The sequence below is a fragment of the Colossoma macropomum genome, unplaced genomic scaffold (genome assembly GCF_904425465.1).
Source record: "Colossoma macropomum unplaced genomic scaffold, Colossoma_macropomum, whole genome shotgun sequence".
In the NCBI taxonomy this organism is placed as follows: domain Eukaryota; kingdom Metazoa; phylum Chordata; class Actinopteri; order Characiformes; family Serrasalmidae; genus Colossoma; species Colossoma macropomum.
Genome location: NW_023494801.1, coordinates 20,642,118 through 20,661,201, shown reverse-complemented (window position 1 = coordinate 20,661,201; position 19,084 = coordinate 20,642,118). Strand labels below are relative to the sequence as shown.

Sequence of the window (19,084 nt, the reverse complement as noted above, 5' to 3'; positions counted from 1 at the left end):
ACAGTGCCTTACAACTACAGCCACTATATATGACCAAATCATTTAAATTTATAGAGACTTTATGGTATCTGCCTCTGTTTCTTCTTTCTATCCGAGATGCACTGTGGTTTTTAAATGAATGGTTTGCCTCAAAATACTAATGTTTGTATGGATATCTTTATAAAGCTATGCTTATGAATAAGTGGTTTCTTTCATTTACTGCCACGGTTGCACATTTATTCCTATAACTAGCTGAGGTCCATGCTGGACCAGTAAGATCTAGCTACTCTGTGTCTGAACATTGTATGTGCCCGTTGTACAGGAGTTAAACAACCACCTTGCTGAGGAAGTCATCAGATTGTCAACAGTGGCGATGGATGGTACCAGTCAGCTGATTGACGATAGGCAACAGTATGAACTGGAGGTTAGTGTGCTGTTTGAGAAACACCAATTTTGAGGGTTTCTGTTTTTCTAGAAGCCCAATCAGCAAAACTGACACCAGTCCATCTGGATTAGTTTGTAGAGTAGATACTTAGGAGGATAAATATGAGCTTTGTGCCTATATTGAGTTTTGAATGTCCCAGCACTGATACAATAGTGAAAACTACAAAGCCATCCTTTTCCATGCATGTTTCATTCATTTGTCTCTCATTTCAGATTATGCTGCGAGTAAAAGAAACTGAGGTCATTTATCTACAACAGGAAATCAGCACTTTGAAGAATGAACTTGAGAGTGCCCAAACGGTGAGCATGATAAGCTAGTATCCATGCTATTGTACAATGATGTGATAATCACAACAGCAAATCACCAGCATAATGATTAGTGACTTTTATTGCATTAAATGAGTTGAAAACATCATGTTCAGTTGCATTTTGCATGTGCGTCATTCTGCGTATTCAATTTCTTGCAGGATCAAAGGCTTGCTATAGAAAGATACCAAGAAATACAGATGGATCACTGCATGGTGAAAGAGAAGGCAGAACAGCAGATCGAGCAGCTCAGGGAGCATCTGAGACTTGCTTACGAGGCCTTAGCAGAGTCTATGGAGAAGAAGACTTCTGCCACTGCTCTTAATGCGGGTCATCACGCCTTACTAAAAAGCTGACATTAAAGCTACAGCACTTCTCTAACATAATGGATTTTGACCAGGATACCCATAATGTAGCCTCATGACAGTTACCCACCTTCGCTGATAAAGAGGAGTGCTACAATGAAAAGATATCTAGACTGACTTGATTGAACTATTTATTTTGTTTCTTTTGTGTTTCTGTACAAAGATTTAAAGATATCAAAGTATAAACAAAGAACATCACTGTGTAAGCTAGAAATAATAAGGTATTTTTATAGCCTATATCAATAAGCATTACAATAAAACAAGCATCAGAAATTTGACTTGTGAAAATTTCAGTGGTTCTGCTCTTCTTTTTCTACAGATTTCCAACATGCTAGGTCTGGTATGCATTGCAGTAGTGTTTGTGAATCAAGAGTACAAATCATGCAATGTGCATGTATGTCCAAAAGTTTGTAGACACTGTTTTTTCTGAAATCAGGGGTATCAGTAGGGCATTTGTCCTGCTTTTCTGCAGTAACAGCCTAAGCTCTTCTGTAGCTGTTGAAACATTGCTATGAGAATGTGATGCAGTGAGCCACAAGAGAATTAGTGAGATCAACTACTGCTAAATGGTTAGTTCTGAATAATAAATGCCACTTCAGCACATTCCAAAGGTGCTCCATCACTTGAGAACACAGTTCTGCCACTCCGCAGCCGAATGCTAATGGGCTTTATATCCCTCTAGCTAATGCTTGGCATTGTGCATAGAGACCTTAGGCTCATGTGCCTCTGCCCCAGCGTGTCCCATTATATTGGCAATGCTTTTGTATGGAGATTATACAAGCTGTCACTGCATAATTAAACACCTGTTTTAGCAATGGGTGCAGCTTAATAACACTGAATAAAGTAATTAGAGTGTCTTAATTCTTTTGGATGTATAGTGTGGGTGGATTTAGTGACTGTGGGGCTCCCTGGATACACATTTTTAAATTATTCGGCTTTGGGCTCTTGACGCAACTGCAAATAATATGTCTTGACAAGTGAAACCATTTTAAATTTGGTCAATCTAATATTTCTCATCTTGAGACTGTTGTAAGAATATTATATGATTATTTATCTAATTTCTAGACGTAACAGAAGTAATTTTGTTAAGTAAAATTATCTCACTATTGGCAGATCATTTGCGAAACCTAATGCTTAAAACAAGAAAGATTATCTGCCAATATAGTGAGATAGTTTGGTAGTCACATATTGTAAAGTAATGAGATTACTTTTTCCAGGAAGTACAACCATATTTCCAAAAAAGTTGGGATGCTGTGCAAATTGTAAATAAAAGCAAAATGATGTGCAGATTATTTAAACCCTATATTTATTTGAAAATAGTAAAAACATATCAAATGTTGAAACTGAGAAATTTTATCATTTTTTTTTTAAATATATGCCCATTTTGATATGCCAATTTGATGCCAACAACATGTTCCAAAAAAGTTGGGATGGGGGGGCAACAAAAGACTGGTAAAATTGTGTAATGCTAAAAAAACACTTGGTGGTTAATTGGCAACAGGTCAGTAATATGTTTGGGTATAAAAAGAGCATCAGGCTGAGTCTTTCAAAAGTAAAGATGAGGAGGAGTTCACCACTGAAAGACTACATGATCAAATAGTGCAACAATTCAAAAATAACGTTTCTCAACTTAAAATAGCAAAGAACTTTTGCTTTTCATCATCTACGATACATAATAACATTAAAAGATTCAGAAAATCTGGAGAAATCTCTGTATGCAAGGGACAAGGCCAAAAACCAGTATATGCTGGCCGTGATCTTTGGGCCCTCAGGCGGCACTGGATTAAAAACAGACATGATTCTGTAGTGGAAATCACTGCATGGGCTCAGGATCACTTTGGAAAAACACTGTCTATGAACGCAGTTCTTCACTGCATCCTTAAATGCAAGTTAAAACAAGAAGGAACCATAAATATTATAAATAAACATGATCCAGAAATGCTGCCACCTTCTCTGGGCCTGAGCTCATTTAAAATGGACTGAAGGGAAGTGGAAAAGTGTCCCGTGGTCCGACAAATCAACATTTGAAATGTTTTTTGGAAATCATGGACACTGTGTCCTCTGGGCTAAAGACCACTCAGCTTGTTATCAGTGCACAGCTCAAAAGCCAGTATTTATGATGGTATAGGGGTGCATTAGTGCACATGGCATGAGTGATGTGCACATCTGTGAAGGCACCATTAATGCTGAACGATATATACATGTTTTGGCAACCAATCTTTTTCAGGGAAGGCCTTGCTTATTTCAGCAAGACAATGCCAAACCACATTCTGCACGTATTACAACAGCATGGCTCTATTAAAAGAGTCTGGGTGCTAAACTGGCCTCTCTGCAGTCCAGATCTGTCACCACTGAAAACATTTGGCACATTATTAAATGAAAAATATGACAAATGAGCCCCTGAACTGTTGAGCACCTGAAATCCTATATCAAACAAAAACGGGAAAACATTTCACTTTCAAAACTACAGCGGTGTCTCCTCAAACGCTTACAGAGTGTTGTTAAAAGAAGAGGTGATGTAACACAGTGGTAAACATGACCGGCCCAACTTTTTTGGACCGTGTTGTGGGCATTAAATTCGAAATGGGCACGTTTTTCAAAAAACAAAATTTCTCAGTTTTAACATCTGATATGTTGTCTTTGTAGGATTTTCCTGTAAAAAAATGGTCTACATAGTGTAGGGGTTGTAGAAATCAAAGTAATCCCATTACATTTTGAGAGAAGTAATTAGTAAATTGTAATTATTACTTTTTTTGAGCAATTACCCCCACAATGGAGCTCTCACACTAACGGCACTAACGTTAGCATTATGTCCAAACTGCTGAGCCTGTGCAGCGCTCTGTTCTAAAGGAAAAAACGAAGTCAGTTTTGTGAGTGTAGTGATGAACGTTTTGCCTTCCTCCCTTGTTTTGTGTTTCTCCTGCACTTTATTGGATTTTTTTCTTCTACACCTTGTAATAAAGTACAGTAACTGCGTTTCTTCGCTCTCCGGATCCACACCAGGTGGGCGCGCTAGAGGAGCTCATGGCGGTTATGGGCCGCTCGGGACGGAGAGTGAGAGAGCGGTTGTTTGGCAACAAACTCCTCAGCGTCTAACGCTCCTGCGTGTGTTAGTTAGTTAACCTAGCGTTCACCGTTTTAATGACAGGAGTTGGTAATTTAGACGTTTCGTCGCGTTTGAAGGTCTCTTGGTAAAAAAAGACAAAAACGTAACTGGTCAGCAGGAAAAGAGTCCCGCTCTCAGTTTATTCGTATTGTTAAGTGTTAGCACGACATAGCTAACAAACTTTGAGAATGAACGTCCCGAAAAGCGGTTATCGCGTCTTCTCAGCCAACTCTACGCCTGCATGTACCGAGCTTGCTAAGAAGATTACCGAGTATGTATTCTGTCAGTAACACTTTTGCTTTTGCTTTGTTGGCATTGTAGTGAACTGCAGTTAACGTTACTTTCTGTAGCTTGCTAGCGCAACGGCACCTTTTCCACGTACAGCCAACTAGCTAAGCTAGCTAGCTAGCTAGCTAATTTCCCAAACTTCGTTATTAGCCACACATGTAGCTACGTTAATATTGTTAGGTAAATCCTTGGTGGTATTTCCGCCAGTGTTTTTAATTCGTCACTGTTCTCAAATATTGATATTTCATTAACGTTGTGTTTTTAAAAACAGCTCTCAGTATTGTGAAACGTCCAGAGCAAACGTTCCTGAGCGAGTTTCGGTCAATGAGAGATATCGTGTAATGTCGGATAATAGTATTATTCCCATTATTATATCGAATATTTAGTGTGGAGGATGAATTAGCCGTTGGTTTCTAACCTAACCATCCTGAACTGACTTAGCTAGCGTATCTCTGTCTAAATGATTATAGGTAGTAAACAACCTCCAGATACAGTAAGCTAATCAAACAAACAGGCGGTGGGACCCCGGCTAAGAGGACAGTGTTGTTGGCAGGGTCATCATTTTAGTTCAGCAAGTCATCAGTTCTTAAGTGCTTGTTTATGTAATAAACAAGGAAAGCGTAAGACGTTAAGTAGCTAGCTTACTAGTCGTATTAACAATAGCTACTTCACGTTGTTAGATTCACGAGGCCTAAATCTTATCTGGTTCAGCCTCCAACTGCAAATGTTGAATAAGGTTTTTATAGTAAGTTAGATAGGTTGGATTAGCTAAGGTAGCTAATTTTGCCGTGCAGTGAGCAAACATTTGAGCTAGCTAATAGTTACGTATCATTTAGTTACTAGCAGGCCAACGATGTGTAAGGACATGTTAGATGTGTTATCTTGTTAGCTTCGTAGTAGATGATTTTGCCAAGTTTGACCCTTTTCGTAGTTGGGGGAAAAAAGTGAAGGCAGAATGTCAGTCGTTAGCTAGGTTAGCTAGGTCACACGAGGCTGAATTTGGCGTTGTATTCATCAGCTTCTTGTTAGAATGTTCCTGTTCCACCTTAAATGGTGCAGCAGTTACATTCTGGAATGTAACTGCTGCACCATTTAAGGTGAAACGGGAAAATCCAAACAATAGCTGGCTTCAGTTCTTTGGCCTCACTGTAGCATTTTTCATAAGGATGGGATGTTTGCTGACAAAAGCCATCCTGTTTGACGTTGAAGTATGCCGTAAAATGCATGGTCAAATTTGCACGTAAGATCTAAAACCTACGAAAACAAAAGGGGGGTGAAGTCTGCAGCTACTGTGATTGGTCTGCCTACAAAATGTGAACTCGTCCTTCATTGATTTGACCTGATTTTGGGAAGGTCATAGAGTGATTAAGCAAAACTGCCTTGCTGAATAGTACTTTAATTGTGTTTTTATGTTTTTGTCAGTAAACAAAACTCTGATTCAGACTGTTTTTTCTTTTTCACTCTTTAGGCGCCTTGGAGTGGAGTTGGGGAAGTCTGTGGTTTACCAGGAGGCTAACAGAGGTGAAAAGAACCCCACAACTTAAAGAGGAATTCCACTGATTTTTCAAAAGTTCTCCATAACTCTGCCACTGAGATGTAAACAAAGTAATTCAGAGTATCGTAATGTGAAATGTGCCATTCTGTAGAAACACGCAGACTCAGATTTTTTTTACACTGATAATGATGAGAACCAGGAGTTGTAATGTCAGTAATGCAAATATGACTGTTTTATGTACTATCCAAAACCACTAGTAAAACTACATGTCTTCTGAGTGTTAATGTGCAATGTTGACAATAATATATAAATATATAAATGGCAATTGTTATGATAAAATGGTGAAAAATGTGAAAGAAAATGTTTTGTTTTGGGGACTATTTTGCCTCACAGTGCCCTGCATGTACCTCTCAACCATGAATGTCTCAGACATCAGGCAACACGTTCATAACCATTTCATGTAGTTTTGTGTGAGGTAGCTTTTAAATTCAGTTCTGCATTCTTGGAGTGTCTGGTTCCTGTCACAACTGCTATAAACATTTCTGACTCACTAAGTTTTAGAATGGAGCATCGCACCTCAAAACACCCTGAATGAAACTGTTTACATTTACTTACCTACTTAATTATGTAAAAAATTTAGGAAAATTGTTTTTTTGTGTCTAGGGCTTTATGATTAGTTTTTATTTCAAATTGAAGTAATCCAAATTAGGTGTTATTTTCATTATTAAACATGTGTATAGCCCAGCATTGTCCAATCTTATCTGCAAGGGGCAGTTGTGGTTGCAGGTTTTTATTCCAACAACGCAGGAGCGATTATGATCATGATCATGTGCTGCTGCATGTTTGGGATGAAAACCTGCAATACACCAGCTCTTTGCAGATAGGAATGGTTATCCTTGGCATAAGCATTTGCCTAAGATGATTGAGCTTGATTTCACTGTGACCCCTTCTGCCTAACGTAACAGAGACCAGAGTTGATGTTAAAGAGTCTGTTAGAGGCCAGACGATCTTCATCATCCAGACAATTCCCAGGTAATGTAAATTCCTGAATGAACTCTAAAGCTGTGTACTACAAGCAGAAGTGTAGCTTGTTTGTGATCTTGTTGCCATTATTTTGCTGTTTTTTTACATTGTAGACTGCACAGTGGTGTTCAGTTAAATTTCATGTATGTACATTTTTGTGGTTGTTCGTTTATCAGAGATGTTAACACTGCTATCATGGAGCTGCTGGTCATGGCGTATGCCCTCAAGACCTCTTGTGCCAAAAACATAATTGGAGTCATCCCATACTTTCCCTACAGTAAGCAGTGTAAGATGAGGAAGAGGGGATCCATAGTGTGTAAACTGTTGGCATCCATGCTGGCCAAAGCAGGTATTTTCATTTGTTGATTTTTATGGTGGTATTAATGTGTTTTTTTTATTATTACAAGGAGAACTGGTTAATACTGCACCCACAGTTATGTCCTTTTAGTCTTTAGCTAAAAACATACAGGTGAAATGTGGAATGCCGATTTAATATATTAATGTTGTGCATGTTTAAGAACTATATGTATAAACATACATATAGTTGCATGTTGCTTACAGAGCTAATAGATTTTTTTCGCTCACAAGCTTTTAATTAAATAGCCTTAATTGCTCTTGTGACTCAGGTTTGAGTCACATCATCACCATGGACCTCCATCAGAAAGAGATCCAGGGTTTCTTCAGTTTCCCTGTGGACAACCTCCGTGCCTCTCCGTTTCTTCTACAGTACATTCAAGAAGAGGTCAGTAACTACATTACCTTTTACCATCAGTGGCAGTGCAGAATGTTCTAGTATTATGAAATTTCATATACTGTGTACTGTTGTTTGTTTCAGGTCCCTGATTACAGAAATGCCATCATTGTTGCAAAGTCCCCCTCTGCTGCAAAAAGGTATTGGGTCTGAAAATGTACATATCTACAAAATTTTGTCACCACTTCTGGCTTTTAAGGAACAGTTTGGCCAAGATATGTTTGACATCTAAACTTCTTTAGTTCACAAAGTGAGATGCTAGGCTTATGTTGCTAACAAACATCGGAACACTGAACACCAGAATGTCACCGGTGTCCTCTTAGTAAATACATGCCAAAATCTTCATTTTGTGTTTAGGAATTTCCCATAACCCCACCTTTGGCTGTCTTGCACAGAATGATGCAACTTATTGTGCTGAGGCAAAAATGGTTTTGCTCTGCCATTCACTTATGCGGAGAAGTCTATTGTTTTTATGGACTAAATTAAGTCATAATGTGTTCTAAACCACGTTGGTGTGTCTGTGAAGACAAATGAAGATCTGGATGAGTTTTGAGCAGGTTAATAGACATTTTTAGGCTTGTATTTACAGAGATGAGCTTGGTGACAGTCTGGTTAGCAACATTAATCTAGCATAAGTGGCACTTGGAGCTAAGTGACATTGTGTAATTTGATCTATTGCCAGACTATTTTTTAAGGCTGTTTTCTGACTGACTTCACAGAGATTTTGGTGCCTTGATGTAATATTGTAATGATCATAAATGCAAGCTTCTGACCTAAAATTTTTCCATGAACATAGTCATAATTACAAAAGCAGTTTTGATACCCACATTTCCAGCTTACTTACCTTTAGCATATCATCATCATGGCAAAGGTTTTAGTGGCCAATAGTAAATAATTCTTTCCTTTTTCTTTATTTTCTAAACTCAGGTTAGTTTTTCTCAGCTGATAGGCCATAGACATTGCTTACATCTGTAATTGTTAGTTGTATTATGCACATTTTTACAATGGAGGAAAATGGAAGAAAAATGGCTGTTTGATTTTGCACTCTCTTAAAGAACTCCTAAGAGGTGAAGCTTTACTGCCAGTTTGAGTGGTTAATTGTTCCAAAACAACACTAGTTAATGCCATAGTTCCAGTAGCCATTAATGAATCCAAAAGCTATGTGCATGGAGAGAAGTGAAGTGAGAAGCAAAGCAGTAAAAAAAAAAGACAATTCCTTCAAGTTTAACCCTCATTTCACCGCATTTTCTTGTTTAGTTTTATTACGTGGTGGCATAAAATCTCAGGGAAACGCCCCTTCTCTTAAACTTATTGTAAAGTTCTGGTTACTCACTTTGAGGATTTCCATACAAAAACATAACACATTAAAGCATAACCATGCAATAATACCCATTAAAGCAATAAGCATGATCTGTACATATTTGAAATGTTTATATATATATATATATATATATATATAATATGGCATCATATGGCTACAACATTCAAAGCTTCAAAGCACTTTAATGTATGGTAGGCATGATACAGAACTCTGCTCTAGATATCAGTAGCAAGCGTAGTATCATAATGATTCTGAGAATTTTTAAAATTGATTTTAGATTAACACCTTTGATTTTTGACTTCAGTCTTTATGACCTGTTATAATTTTTAGTTTTGAAAGTTAGAATTATTGAATTGTTTACAATGTTGCAGTATTGGAAAAATGTTGAACTTTCAATGCATTGTGCAAAAACTTCATAGTTACAACTTCTCAAGTCTGGATTAGGACCATGTCTTTCTCTGTGTGCTGACCACAGGGCTCAGTCCTACGCGGAGAGGCTACGTCTAGGCCTGGCCGTCATTCACGGGGAGGCCCAGTGCTCTGAATCGGACATGGCCGATGGACGGCACTCTCCTCCCTGCGTCCGCAACACCTTCGGCCATCCCGGCCTGGAGCTGCCATGTAAGACCAATTTCTGCTTCTGACTGTAAACCTCATAAGGTCACAGTTATGCTTAGTAAGGTCTTAGCGTAGATTGTTTGTCCAAAAAAGACAATTTGCACAGCCACTGGTTGGCAGGTAAAATTTAGAATGAATATACACTCAAGTTATTTGTTAGTTCAACACACATACCTTTTCTTAATTACTTGAGGGATGTTATAAGAGGGTCGGGATGAGGTCAAACTCTCAATAGAAATCACTGCATCTAAATACTAACAGCCTACTTGAGGCCTTCTCTGCAGAACACTGTTTTGTTCTCACTGCATTGCCTTGCATGTCATAAATGATGAGGTACAGTCACTCATTTTCCTATGTGCTTATCCTCTTCGATTCAAGCTGATACTTAAGATAAATTGGCATCTTTCCTTTGTGTTTTGATGACAAATCTGATATTAACACCAAATCGCAAGCAGGTCTTTTGGGGTAACTTGTGCATCACTTTTGAGTAATAAATATAGCTTGACAGATATTTACTCCAGTTAATTGTGTTTTCATTTGTGCTTTTTGAATGTCTCCTGTGGACTTTGACAATCCTCAGCCCTTACAGTGTTAAAGGCCTTTGAGCAACTTTGATGAGTTTTGCAGTGCTCTCTCAAAATTAAGCAATCCAGAATTTGAATTGAGTAGAGAAGCTGTATGTTCTGTCTTTGTTACATGTATCAAATATGTTACATCTGACTTCTTACAGTACTAGCTGCAATAGTTAAACACTTTCTTTTATGTTGCAGTATTACTGAACGCAATACTACGTCAGCATGCTCAGCATACTGTTTATAAGAAATCATTGTTTAAATCTAAATTCCAGAAATGTTGAGACATATTTAAAAGTTTCAGTGCATAATATCATCAACCTGACCATCGATTCCTCAGATAGCCCTGCATTAAAAACTGACATGGATATAATGGATATCATCACATGAAATGCTTTCACAAAACCAGTGTCACAAACAATCTCCATAAATCCAAGTTAAGACTATACTATGCACAGCAGAAGCCATATTTCAACAATGCCTAGACAGGCAGCGAACTCCTCTGGGCTCTAGCTCATCTGAAATGGACCAATGCACAGTCTGATCCACTTGTACCAGCGCAACACACACTAACACATCACCGCCACATCAGTGTTACTGCAGTGCTGAGAATGATCCACCACCAAAATAGTACCTGCTCTGTGAGGGTCCATGGGGGTCCTGACCACTGAAGAACAGGGTGAAAGGGGCCTAGAAAATCCCCTCTCTCCTTCATTACTACCAGACGGAAAATCCCACACATTAAATACTAAAACACAAGACCTGGCTGTAAATAAACTTATAACGTTCAGTTAGTTTAATACTGAGATGTAGCTTTACAGTCCACACTTTTAAATTTACTTTCATTATTATGAGCAGTGATAACCGTGACACCTTGACACGTGTTTGCCAAGGTGCTTTGTATTATCAATAAATAAATGAATGCAGAAGTTATGCTAGCGTTCTTTTCTAATTCTTTATTGAAAGCGTAATGTATCAAGAAGCAAAAATGGCAATATGTATTGTATTTGTGTTGCACCCCTACAGGAAAGGTAGAACCAGTTTTGCTGTTTGGAAACACTTTGGTTTGAACGAGTCCAGTGAGGAACAACAGCAAATACTGTACAAGATTTGATACATGGTGATCTCTGCACCACAAGGCAATACGACCGATTTGTTTAATCATCTAAAATTTAGTCTGTTAAAGGCTTTTTTTTTTAATTCAGTATATGATGCTTCCAAAGTCAGTGAGTGATCGTGTTAAATAATTGTGATCGCAATATTGACCAAAATAAACATGATTATGATTTTGCCATAATCAAGCAGCCCTTGTGGAAACATGTATTGTGATCTGACAAGTCAACAAAGTTCAATCTATGAAGTTGTAGATCAGTAACATCATATAATCATTTTTTACATGTGTCTGCAAGATTGATGATTTTATATTATTGAAAAGTGACTTTTGAACCTCGGATGCTTTGGGTGTATTTGAAAAAAGAAAATCTGACATCACTGAAACTACTGAAAGATAACACAGCTGACCTCATATCTTAGTGGGTGTTGAGGATTGTGAAAGTTCTACTATCATCTTTGTGTCTAATATTTATTTATGTTTTTGAGCTGTATGTATGTGGACGTTATTTAACTTGATGTTTATTTGTTGGTAATAGGCAAGCAACAAGCTCCGTTCCCAGGCATAGAGCTCCCAAGTACGATGGTTAACTGTCTTTGCTTCCGATCACAGCAGTGACCGCACTGAAATGGTTCCTCTATGCGTGCATGCAGTGATCGAGGCCTCTCAATACCTGCAGCCAAAAGCATTCTGAGGACTGTAGACATGAAGCTGTACTAATTCATGCTGATACCTACGTCACATACCATTGCACCATTGTAGCTGGAAGTTCTTTATTTCAGAAGAGCTAACATCTCTGTCTGTATCTTTCTAACATACCCTTATTTTTAATAAATTAATTTAATATAGTAACTAATTTAATTTAAACACTGCAAGTAGAGATGTGGACTGTGTAGACTTAAGAGTGCTTCTGAACAGGATTGAGAAACCTCAAATGAAGTGCTTTTTTTTTGTTTTGTTTTTTGTTTTTTTTTTTTTTACTCCGTAATCACCATCCTTCTGAACAAATGGAACCATTGAATATCTGTCCAAGATATGTACATGCGTCCAGTTTCGATCAGGGCCCATCCTGCCAGTCAACACACCCATGCCTGCTTGTGGAGAATTCTGTAGATTAGACCTTTAGAACAGTTGTCTTGTAGCTGCTTGTGGCCAAGGCCTCTGTAAGGTCTTGGAAACACATGACCTTGTGGAAAGCTGTAGAAAAAATACAGCGAGAACGCTATTGAACGATAAGAATAAAGGCTGAGAATGTGCCAAACATCTCTAGAAACATTTGGAACTGGCCCAGATATTTTAGTACAGTTTTTGTTTTGATGTTCCAAATTAGGCAAAAATTGCATTTCATATTGGTTAACCTGCACATGTTGCATGCATTCTCTTCTCTGTACAACAGGACAGGAAGCCTCTGTATCAAATAGGTTTCTCTAGGTTTGCTTCACACATTTTAACAAACCTAAACTGATGGTCCTTTGCCAGTCCTTTGATTACTTTGTCATGGACTCTTCAATGTTTCAAATGAAGTTACTGCATTAAAATGAAAGCTGTTCAACAGCTCAAAACCTGGCTTGTCTGCAAGGTGTTGCAGTGGTTCAGTTTCATTCAGGACTGGCAATGCATCATAAGACATGGCCAGTTAGAGCAAAGCATTCTAACTCATCAAACCTTCTAGTAAGTCACTGTAGTGTATTTTGTTCTTTAAATAAAAGGCATGTGTTGAAGGCATGTTTAACTTGATTAACCCTCTCAGAACCTGCAGTCTGCTCCCTATGTGTTAAACCGTATGCAGGCGTGCGATTGTGTGAGTGTGTTTGCTGGTTGTGTGCTCTCGTGCCTCTCCTCTGGCTGAAGGCTTAATGTTGAACGAGTACGGGCCTGCAATCTTGACCACCCCTCAATTTGAGTACTTCCCCAGACTGAGTCAGGCTTGTTGGCTTTCAGGACAAGATTGGTTTGTGTGTATTCAGAGCAGTTTATCTGCACAGACTTCTGTGTGGAAGTCTCCTAGATATTCTTCTCTGTGATTGGGTATGTTGGGCAAAAAGAGGTTTCTGCATGGCATGTGCTACATTGAGATTGCCATTCCAAATTGAAACTGGATTGTAGGTGGGGTAAAATGGGAAACATAGAATCTTAAAAAAATAAAATAAAAAAAAAAAAGTTCAAGGAAACAAAAATAAAGCTACTGCAAACCAGCTATGGTTTGTGTGACTCCTCACCTGATTTGTTTGTCATTTAGAGATCATTTTGACAGGATGGTTTAGAGTTAGAACGGGTTAGGTTATTAAATGCACTCAAACCCATCTTACCCAATCTACACTGACAACGGAGCCTGATTTGTTTAATGGTGTCCCTCTTCAGAACGTTCTGTAATACGTTTGTGACTGACTTGCTGGTATTTCTCTTTGTAGTAATGATGGCCAAGGAGAAACCGCCCATCACGGTGGTGGGAGATGTTGGAGGGCGCATCGCCATCATTGTTGTAAGTAAAGGTGCATGACATATGCAAAGCTGATGAGAGAAAACGTATTTATTAATATTTATCTGATGTTGGAATTACAGACGATGCTTGTATGATGTAATATCCTTTTTGTAGGTTGCACATGCACTAATGCGCGTGTGGTCACCAGTGGTGTGAATTTCTGTTATTTTACACTCACGCAAATGAGTTAGATGGTGGTCTGAGGGTCTTTTCCTGCTTTATCACACCTACTTCAACTCAGGAAGGGGTTGTTGATTAAAGGAATGGCCTAGTCTAGATTCTGAGATCTAACAAGACGATGGCTTCTTAGAGTTGTTTGGTCTTGGGTGAAAGTTGGCTGGCAAGACAGCCTTTTAAAAAGTTCCACCACTCTAGATGACCTGATGGATGCAGACTTTTTGCACTCTGTTCTATAATATCCTCTACTTTTTAGGTGTATTCAGTATACCTTTCAAAACAAAGGTAGGGCTGGAAAGCTTATAGCACCTGGAAATCCCAAGGAGTTTCTCATCCAGGCCCTAACTAGGCTGATCCCTTCTTAGTGTCTGAGATCCGGGGCCTCTTAGAGCTGTTCGGTCATTGGCGAAAACCAGCCGACAACAGCCTCTTAAAGTATTCTGTATTCCATATAACGTAATTAGATGCCTAATGAAGTGCATTTCAAACTGTGGACCGTGACGTACTGGTGGGTTGTGAAGAAGCTGCATCAATGCATATCCTTATTTTTTTCCCTTTGAGAGCAGAGCTAAATAAAGCAAGTTTTAGATCAGAAGTGCTAACCATGCAGTTTCTGCACCACGTAGCACTGCCAGCGCTATGAAAGTGCTTCTGTGTTATCAGCGTGTCCTTGAACTGGATGCACGCAGCACTGAAGGCCATGCACATTTGAAGTACAGTTGGACGAGAGTCATGCAAATGACAACGATGGAGATGTCACACTCAAAGCTTGGAGTGTGGTAGCAGCGAGCTACCTGCTATGAGAAAAATGTACAAACTACAATCTGCTTTGCTGCTATGCTGGATTTAAAACAACATTGCTTAAATCTAATTAATTAAGTTGTCAGAATACAGAGCTGACTAGCCTTCTAGACTCATTGACAACATAAATCAGAACGAAAGATGATGTAATTTCTAGGTGAATATTACTGAATTTTTTTGTTCATAGTGAAGGTAACAGCTAAATGAATTGCGTCTAAATGCAAAACAAATAAGTGTTCTTTTATTATTGTTAAATCCCACAATCTCACCAGTGTAGGCCTATGCATGTTTAATTTTTTATCATGGAATGCTGTTGCCTTTGTTGATTTACTCAACATTCTGTTCTTTCAAAGTGGCCTGGAAGCTGAAAACTTTTTTTTTTCACTGGAGGCGCAAGTGAAAGTCTATACCCACAAGTTTTTTTTGGTGACATAGACATCCATTGCTTGTTAGGTACATGTTAGAGCAGTGAAAACCAGGAGACCACAGTTTATCCTCTTAAATTGTGAGGGTTGTTACATTCTAAGGCGTATTATTCACTTACTGCATCATAAAAGAATACAGACTGGCATGGGAAATAGAAGCCCGATCTCCCCCGGATTTAAGGGGTAAATTCTTTGTTTAGGCAAGCACACCACTGCTGTACCAATCAGAGTGCTGTTGAGGGTAGAGAGCAAACTTACAGCGAGTAAACAGAATATTTCTGCGACTTTGATAACAGAATAAAGACCAAAAGGAGTCACGCTTGTAATATCGATTTTTAGACTGTAACATAATGTGGAGAAGTGTGGCAAAACATGAATGTGTTTTGATGTGTACTGAGCTACAACAAAACCTTTGAATGCATTTAAACTAGTATATAATGTTTTTTTTTAATCTGCTATTAGGATGACATCATAGATGATGTAGAGGATTTTGTGGCAGCAGCAGAGATTCTGAAGGAAAGAGGAGCCTATAAGATCTACATCATGGCCACTCATGGCCTGCTGTCCGCTGACGCTCCGCGTCTCATCGAGGAGTCTGCCATAGACGAGGTGAGTCACTTTGGTCTTGGTCTTTGGTCTTTGGCCCTTTTAATTGTATAGGACAAGGCAGGCTCCAGGACCAGCATTGGGAAATATTGATCTAAATCAGAGGTTCCCAATTCCAGTCCTGGTGACCCTCTGCAATCTCATTTAGCATGCCTGATTCAGCTCATTAACTAGTTAACAAGCCGCTCTTAGGCTGGGTCAGGTATGTAGAGCTGAGAGAACACAAAAATGTGCAGAGCATGGGGTCATCAGGACTGAGATTGGGAACCCCTGATTTAAGTTATACTGATGTTGAATCTATAAACCTGAAACCTAATTCACATTCACATTATGTGAATTATTACTGCAATTTGTAAGAATTTGCATGGTGACAATTTCTGTTCTTTTTTTGACCTTATACAATAAAATTGTCATGTTTAATACTTGCGATTCCTTTGTAGTTAATGACTGACTGATGGACATTGCTAGATGTCTGTAATGCATATTTATTTTTAATGCATATTTGTCCCATCTGTGAGAGAGAGAAATATTTACAGCTTAGTATACGAAAACCTTTGACAACAAAAACTTCAAGTCAAGAAAAAACAGTGCCACTTTAATATGCCTGCCACTTACATTGGTGCTAAAATAAAATGCATAGCGTTAATGTAATTTAACAAGATATAACTATAGCAAGATGTGGCACAATTATGTTTCCTAAAAAAGGTACTAAACTATCTCACATCACGTGAGACATTTCAGTACCTTTTTTCTGAGAGCATGTAGAAGTTAGATGTATGTTTTCTAACTGTAGCCCACCTGTCACTAAGCACAATTTGGGAGCCAACTTCCACCCCATCCATCACTGGAAACCACACAGGAACAGCCCTGACGAGATATCATGTGGGTGGGGGACCTTTCTCAGCAGAGCAATTACACCAACATACTAGTTGCATGGTAGTGTGTCAGATGACATGTTTTGTTGATTTTTCCTGATTTACCCTGATCAAATGATGTTGATTTTCCTGCTGAAAATAAGCTAACACATCCTCTACAGAGAACACACATCTACATATTTTAATACACAATTACTTTTCATTTACAGAGTTTAAATTATTTTGGAAAATAATTTTGTGGTCTATGCAAAAGTTATGGAACATTTTATGTTTTATTTTTTCCAGTATAACTGGAAAGTATACACTTGTACAAATTCCATATTTATAGACAAATGCTTGCTTCTTGTACGATGTATTATTGTCGTTTAGAAATACAACGTAATTTGACTGGGGTATTCAAAATTTGACTGCAGAAGTATATCAGACACAGCAATATTGCTGGGATTTTTATAACACTGTGTACACTGTCCCAGCAAAAGACTGTGTGATGAATGACTTGATCCAATATGACATCTTGTATGAATGTGTTCTGTTACAGGTGGTAGTGACCAACACCGTCCCGCATGAAGTGCAGAAGCTGCAGTGCCCGAAGATCAAGACGGTGGACGTCAGCATGATTCTGGCCGAAGCCATCCGCCGCATCCATAACGGAGAATCAATGGCTTACCTGTTCCGCAACATCACTGTAGACGATTAGGCGTCAAGCAGCTTTGCGCTTGCATTGGAGGTGAGGTCTTTCCAAAGAGCTGAGGATGCTCTCTCTCTCTCCTCTCCTAAACATGCTAGGAGTGCCAAGTATTACAAAACACAACTATTTAAACAATAAAACAAACTTATTTTATTTAAAAATCTGTCTGAATAGAAGTGCTTAAGGGAGAAATAGAGCTTTGAGTTAAATTTTAGGAACCTTACCATTGTGTCTGAATGCAAGTATCCCTTCTTTACTCTTATACAATCAGTTAATCTGTGCAGCAGTCATTGACTGCGGCAATACCTCTTATATGCAAAAGTGTTGAATATTATTCCATTCATTTGCACTCATTCATTTGTATTCCCTCCATTAATTGTATGTTGTATTCGCTCCTCAATATTTGCTTGCTTAAATAGTCTGCCAAGTGAAGGCATTTGTTTAAACATTATGTCCAGTACTTGAAGGACCCTAAATGTGTTGTGTGCAAGAGTAGCTGCTTGCTTGCTGTTTATTTTATACAGCTTTCTTAATATTAAGTCTAGTATCTGCACTTGAGCCAAAATGCCCTAAAACTATTAGAGTATTGGGTGAGCTGATTCATTTTTGAGAGTGCTTTGCTGATTCATTCCTTAAGAGTGCTGTGCACGTAATCCCAAAGTTAAGGGAACAAAACTTTGTGTCTGAAATGTGTTGTGTCTGTCCTGTCATCTCAGTTGATGTGTGCTAGGGTACACCTGGTTTTCAAAGTTTTAAAGGGATACCCAAGAAATGCAGTTTATGGCACGAAGCGTGGCGTTATTGAAGCTGATGTCTGTAGCATGTGAATGAAACTGACCCATGCACTAGTGAATGTTTACGTTTGCCTTTAGATTGAGACACAGTATCGTCATAGCTCAGGTTGTTTGATTGTTAACCATAAAGCAAAGTGACATGGGATGTATAGATAGTCTTAAGACCGTAAAATCACATGGCATGGGCCAACCTGTGTTCCATGCCTGGCAGCTGATTCACAACAATAACTATGCCGACACACCAGACCACAGTAATAAAGGGAAAACTGTTTAAGAAAAGCTTGCTTTAGTTGTTCACAAGACAGGTTTATATAATTAATGATAGCATACCCAGTTTATGTATGCTAACAGAGCCATTAAGTTCATGGAGGTTTTAGTGTGCAGTTTCATTCCATCCAAGGCCAAAACGTGCATGACCGCAGTGTTCTTACATCCTGACACTGAGGCCTCTTATTGCTCTGCCATCACGCCGTTCCTTGTGAGTGAAAAGTCTTTCTGTGCGCACGTGGTCTACGCGGTGTTCCTCACCATACCTTCCCTTTCACATCCACTTCCAGTTCTGATGGTGGATGACATTCAGCCAGGCGGGTGCATGCTTGGCATGTGAGTTGCTTGGGCGTCTTTGAGAGCAATAGTGGTTGCTATGGCAACCGTGCTCAAAGCTGGATTAATTTGTTTTTTATTATTATTATTATTATTATTATTATTATTATTGTTATTATTATTATTTTCCCATGCAGCGCATTTTTGCTCTGCATTCCAACACTTCTAATCAAAGTTTTTGTTTGTGATGTTACGTATGTCACTGCTGTTGATTTGTAAACCATATTTTTGTAAATAAAGACTGTTGAACGCTT

The 19,084-nt window shown here is 38.6% G+C and overlaps 2 protein-coding genes across 4 annotated transcripts in view; both read left to right on the top strand.

Annotated features, from left to right (window-relative positions):
* Nucleotides 1-1,209, top strand: part of LOC118821597 (myosin phosphatase Rho-interacting protein-like) — a 28,632-nt gene extending 27,423 nt beyond the window's left edge. For both annotated transcript variants that reach the window (XM_036590294.1, XM_036590293.1), the window contains exons 20-22: nt 302-403; nt 637-723; nt 891-1,209. In XM_036590294.1, the coding sequence (XP_036446187.1) occupies nt 302-403; nt 637-723; nt 891-1,085 (384 nt within the window). In that variant the 3' untranslated portion in view covers nt 1,086-1,209. The remainder of the gene's footprint in view (nt 1-301; nt 404-636; nt 724-890) is intronic.
* A 2,921-nt stretch (nt 1,210-4,130) lies between these two features.
* Nucleotides 4,131-19,084, top strand: prpsap1 (phosphoribosyl pyrophosphate synthetase-associated protein 1). Of its 2 annotated transcripts, XM_036589555.1 has the most exons (11): nt 4,131-4,471; nt 5,957-6,009; nt 6,949-7,015; nt 7,183-7,355; nt 7,633-7,748; nt 7,842-7,897; nt 9,554-9,699; nt 11,918-11,956; nt 13,791-13,861; nt 15,727-15,873; nt 17,284-19,084. In XM_036589555.1, exons 1-11 carry the CDS (start codon nt 4,389-4,391, stop codon nt 17,440-17,442), a joined length of 1,110 nt encoding a protein of 369 aa, XP_036445448.1. In that variant the 5' UTR covers nt 4,131-4,388; the 3' UTR covers nt 17,443-19,084. The 2 variants fall into 2 exon arrangements, with proteins under 2 accessions (XP_036445448.1, XP_036445449.1); XM_036589556.1 differs by lacking the exon at nt 11,918-11,956.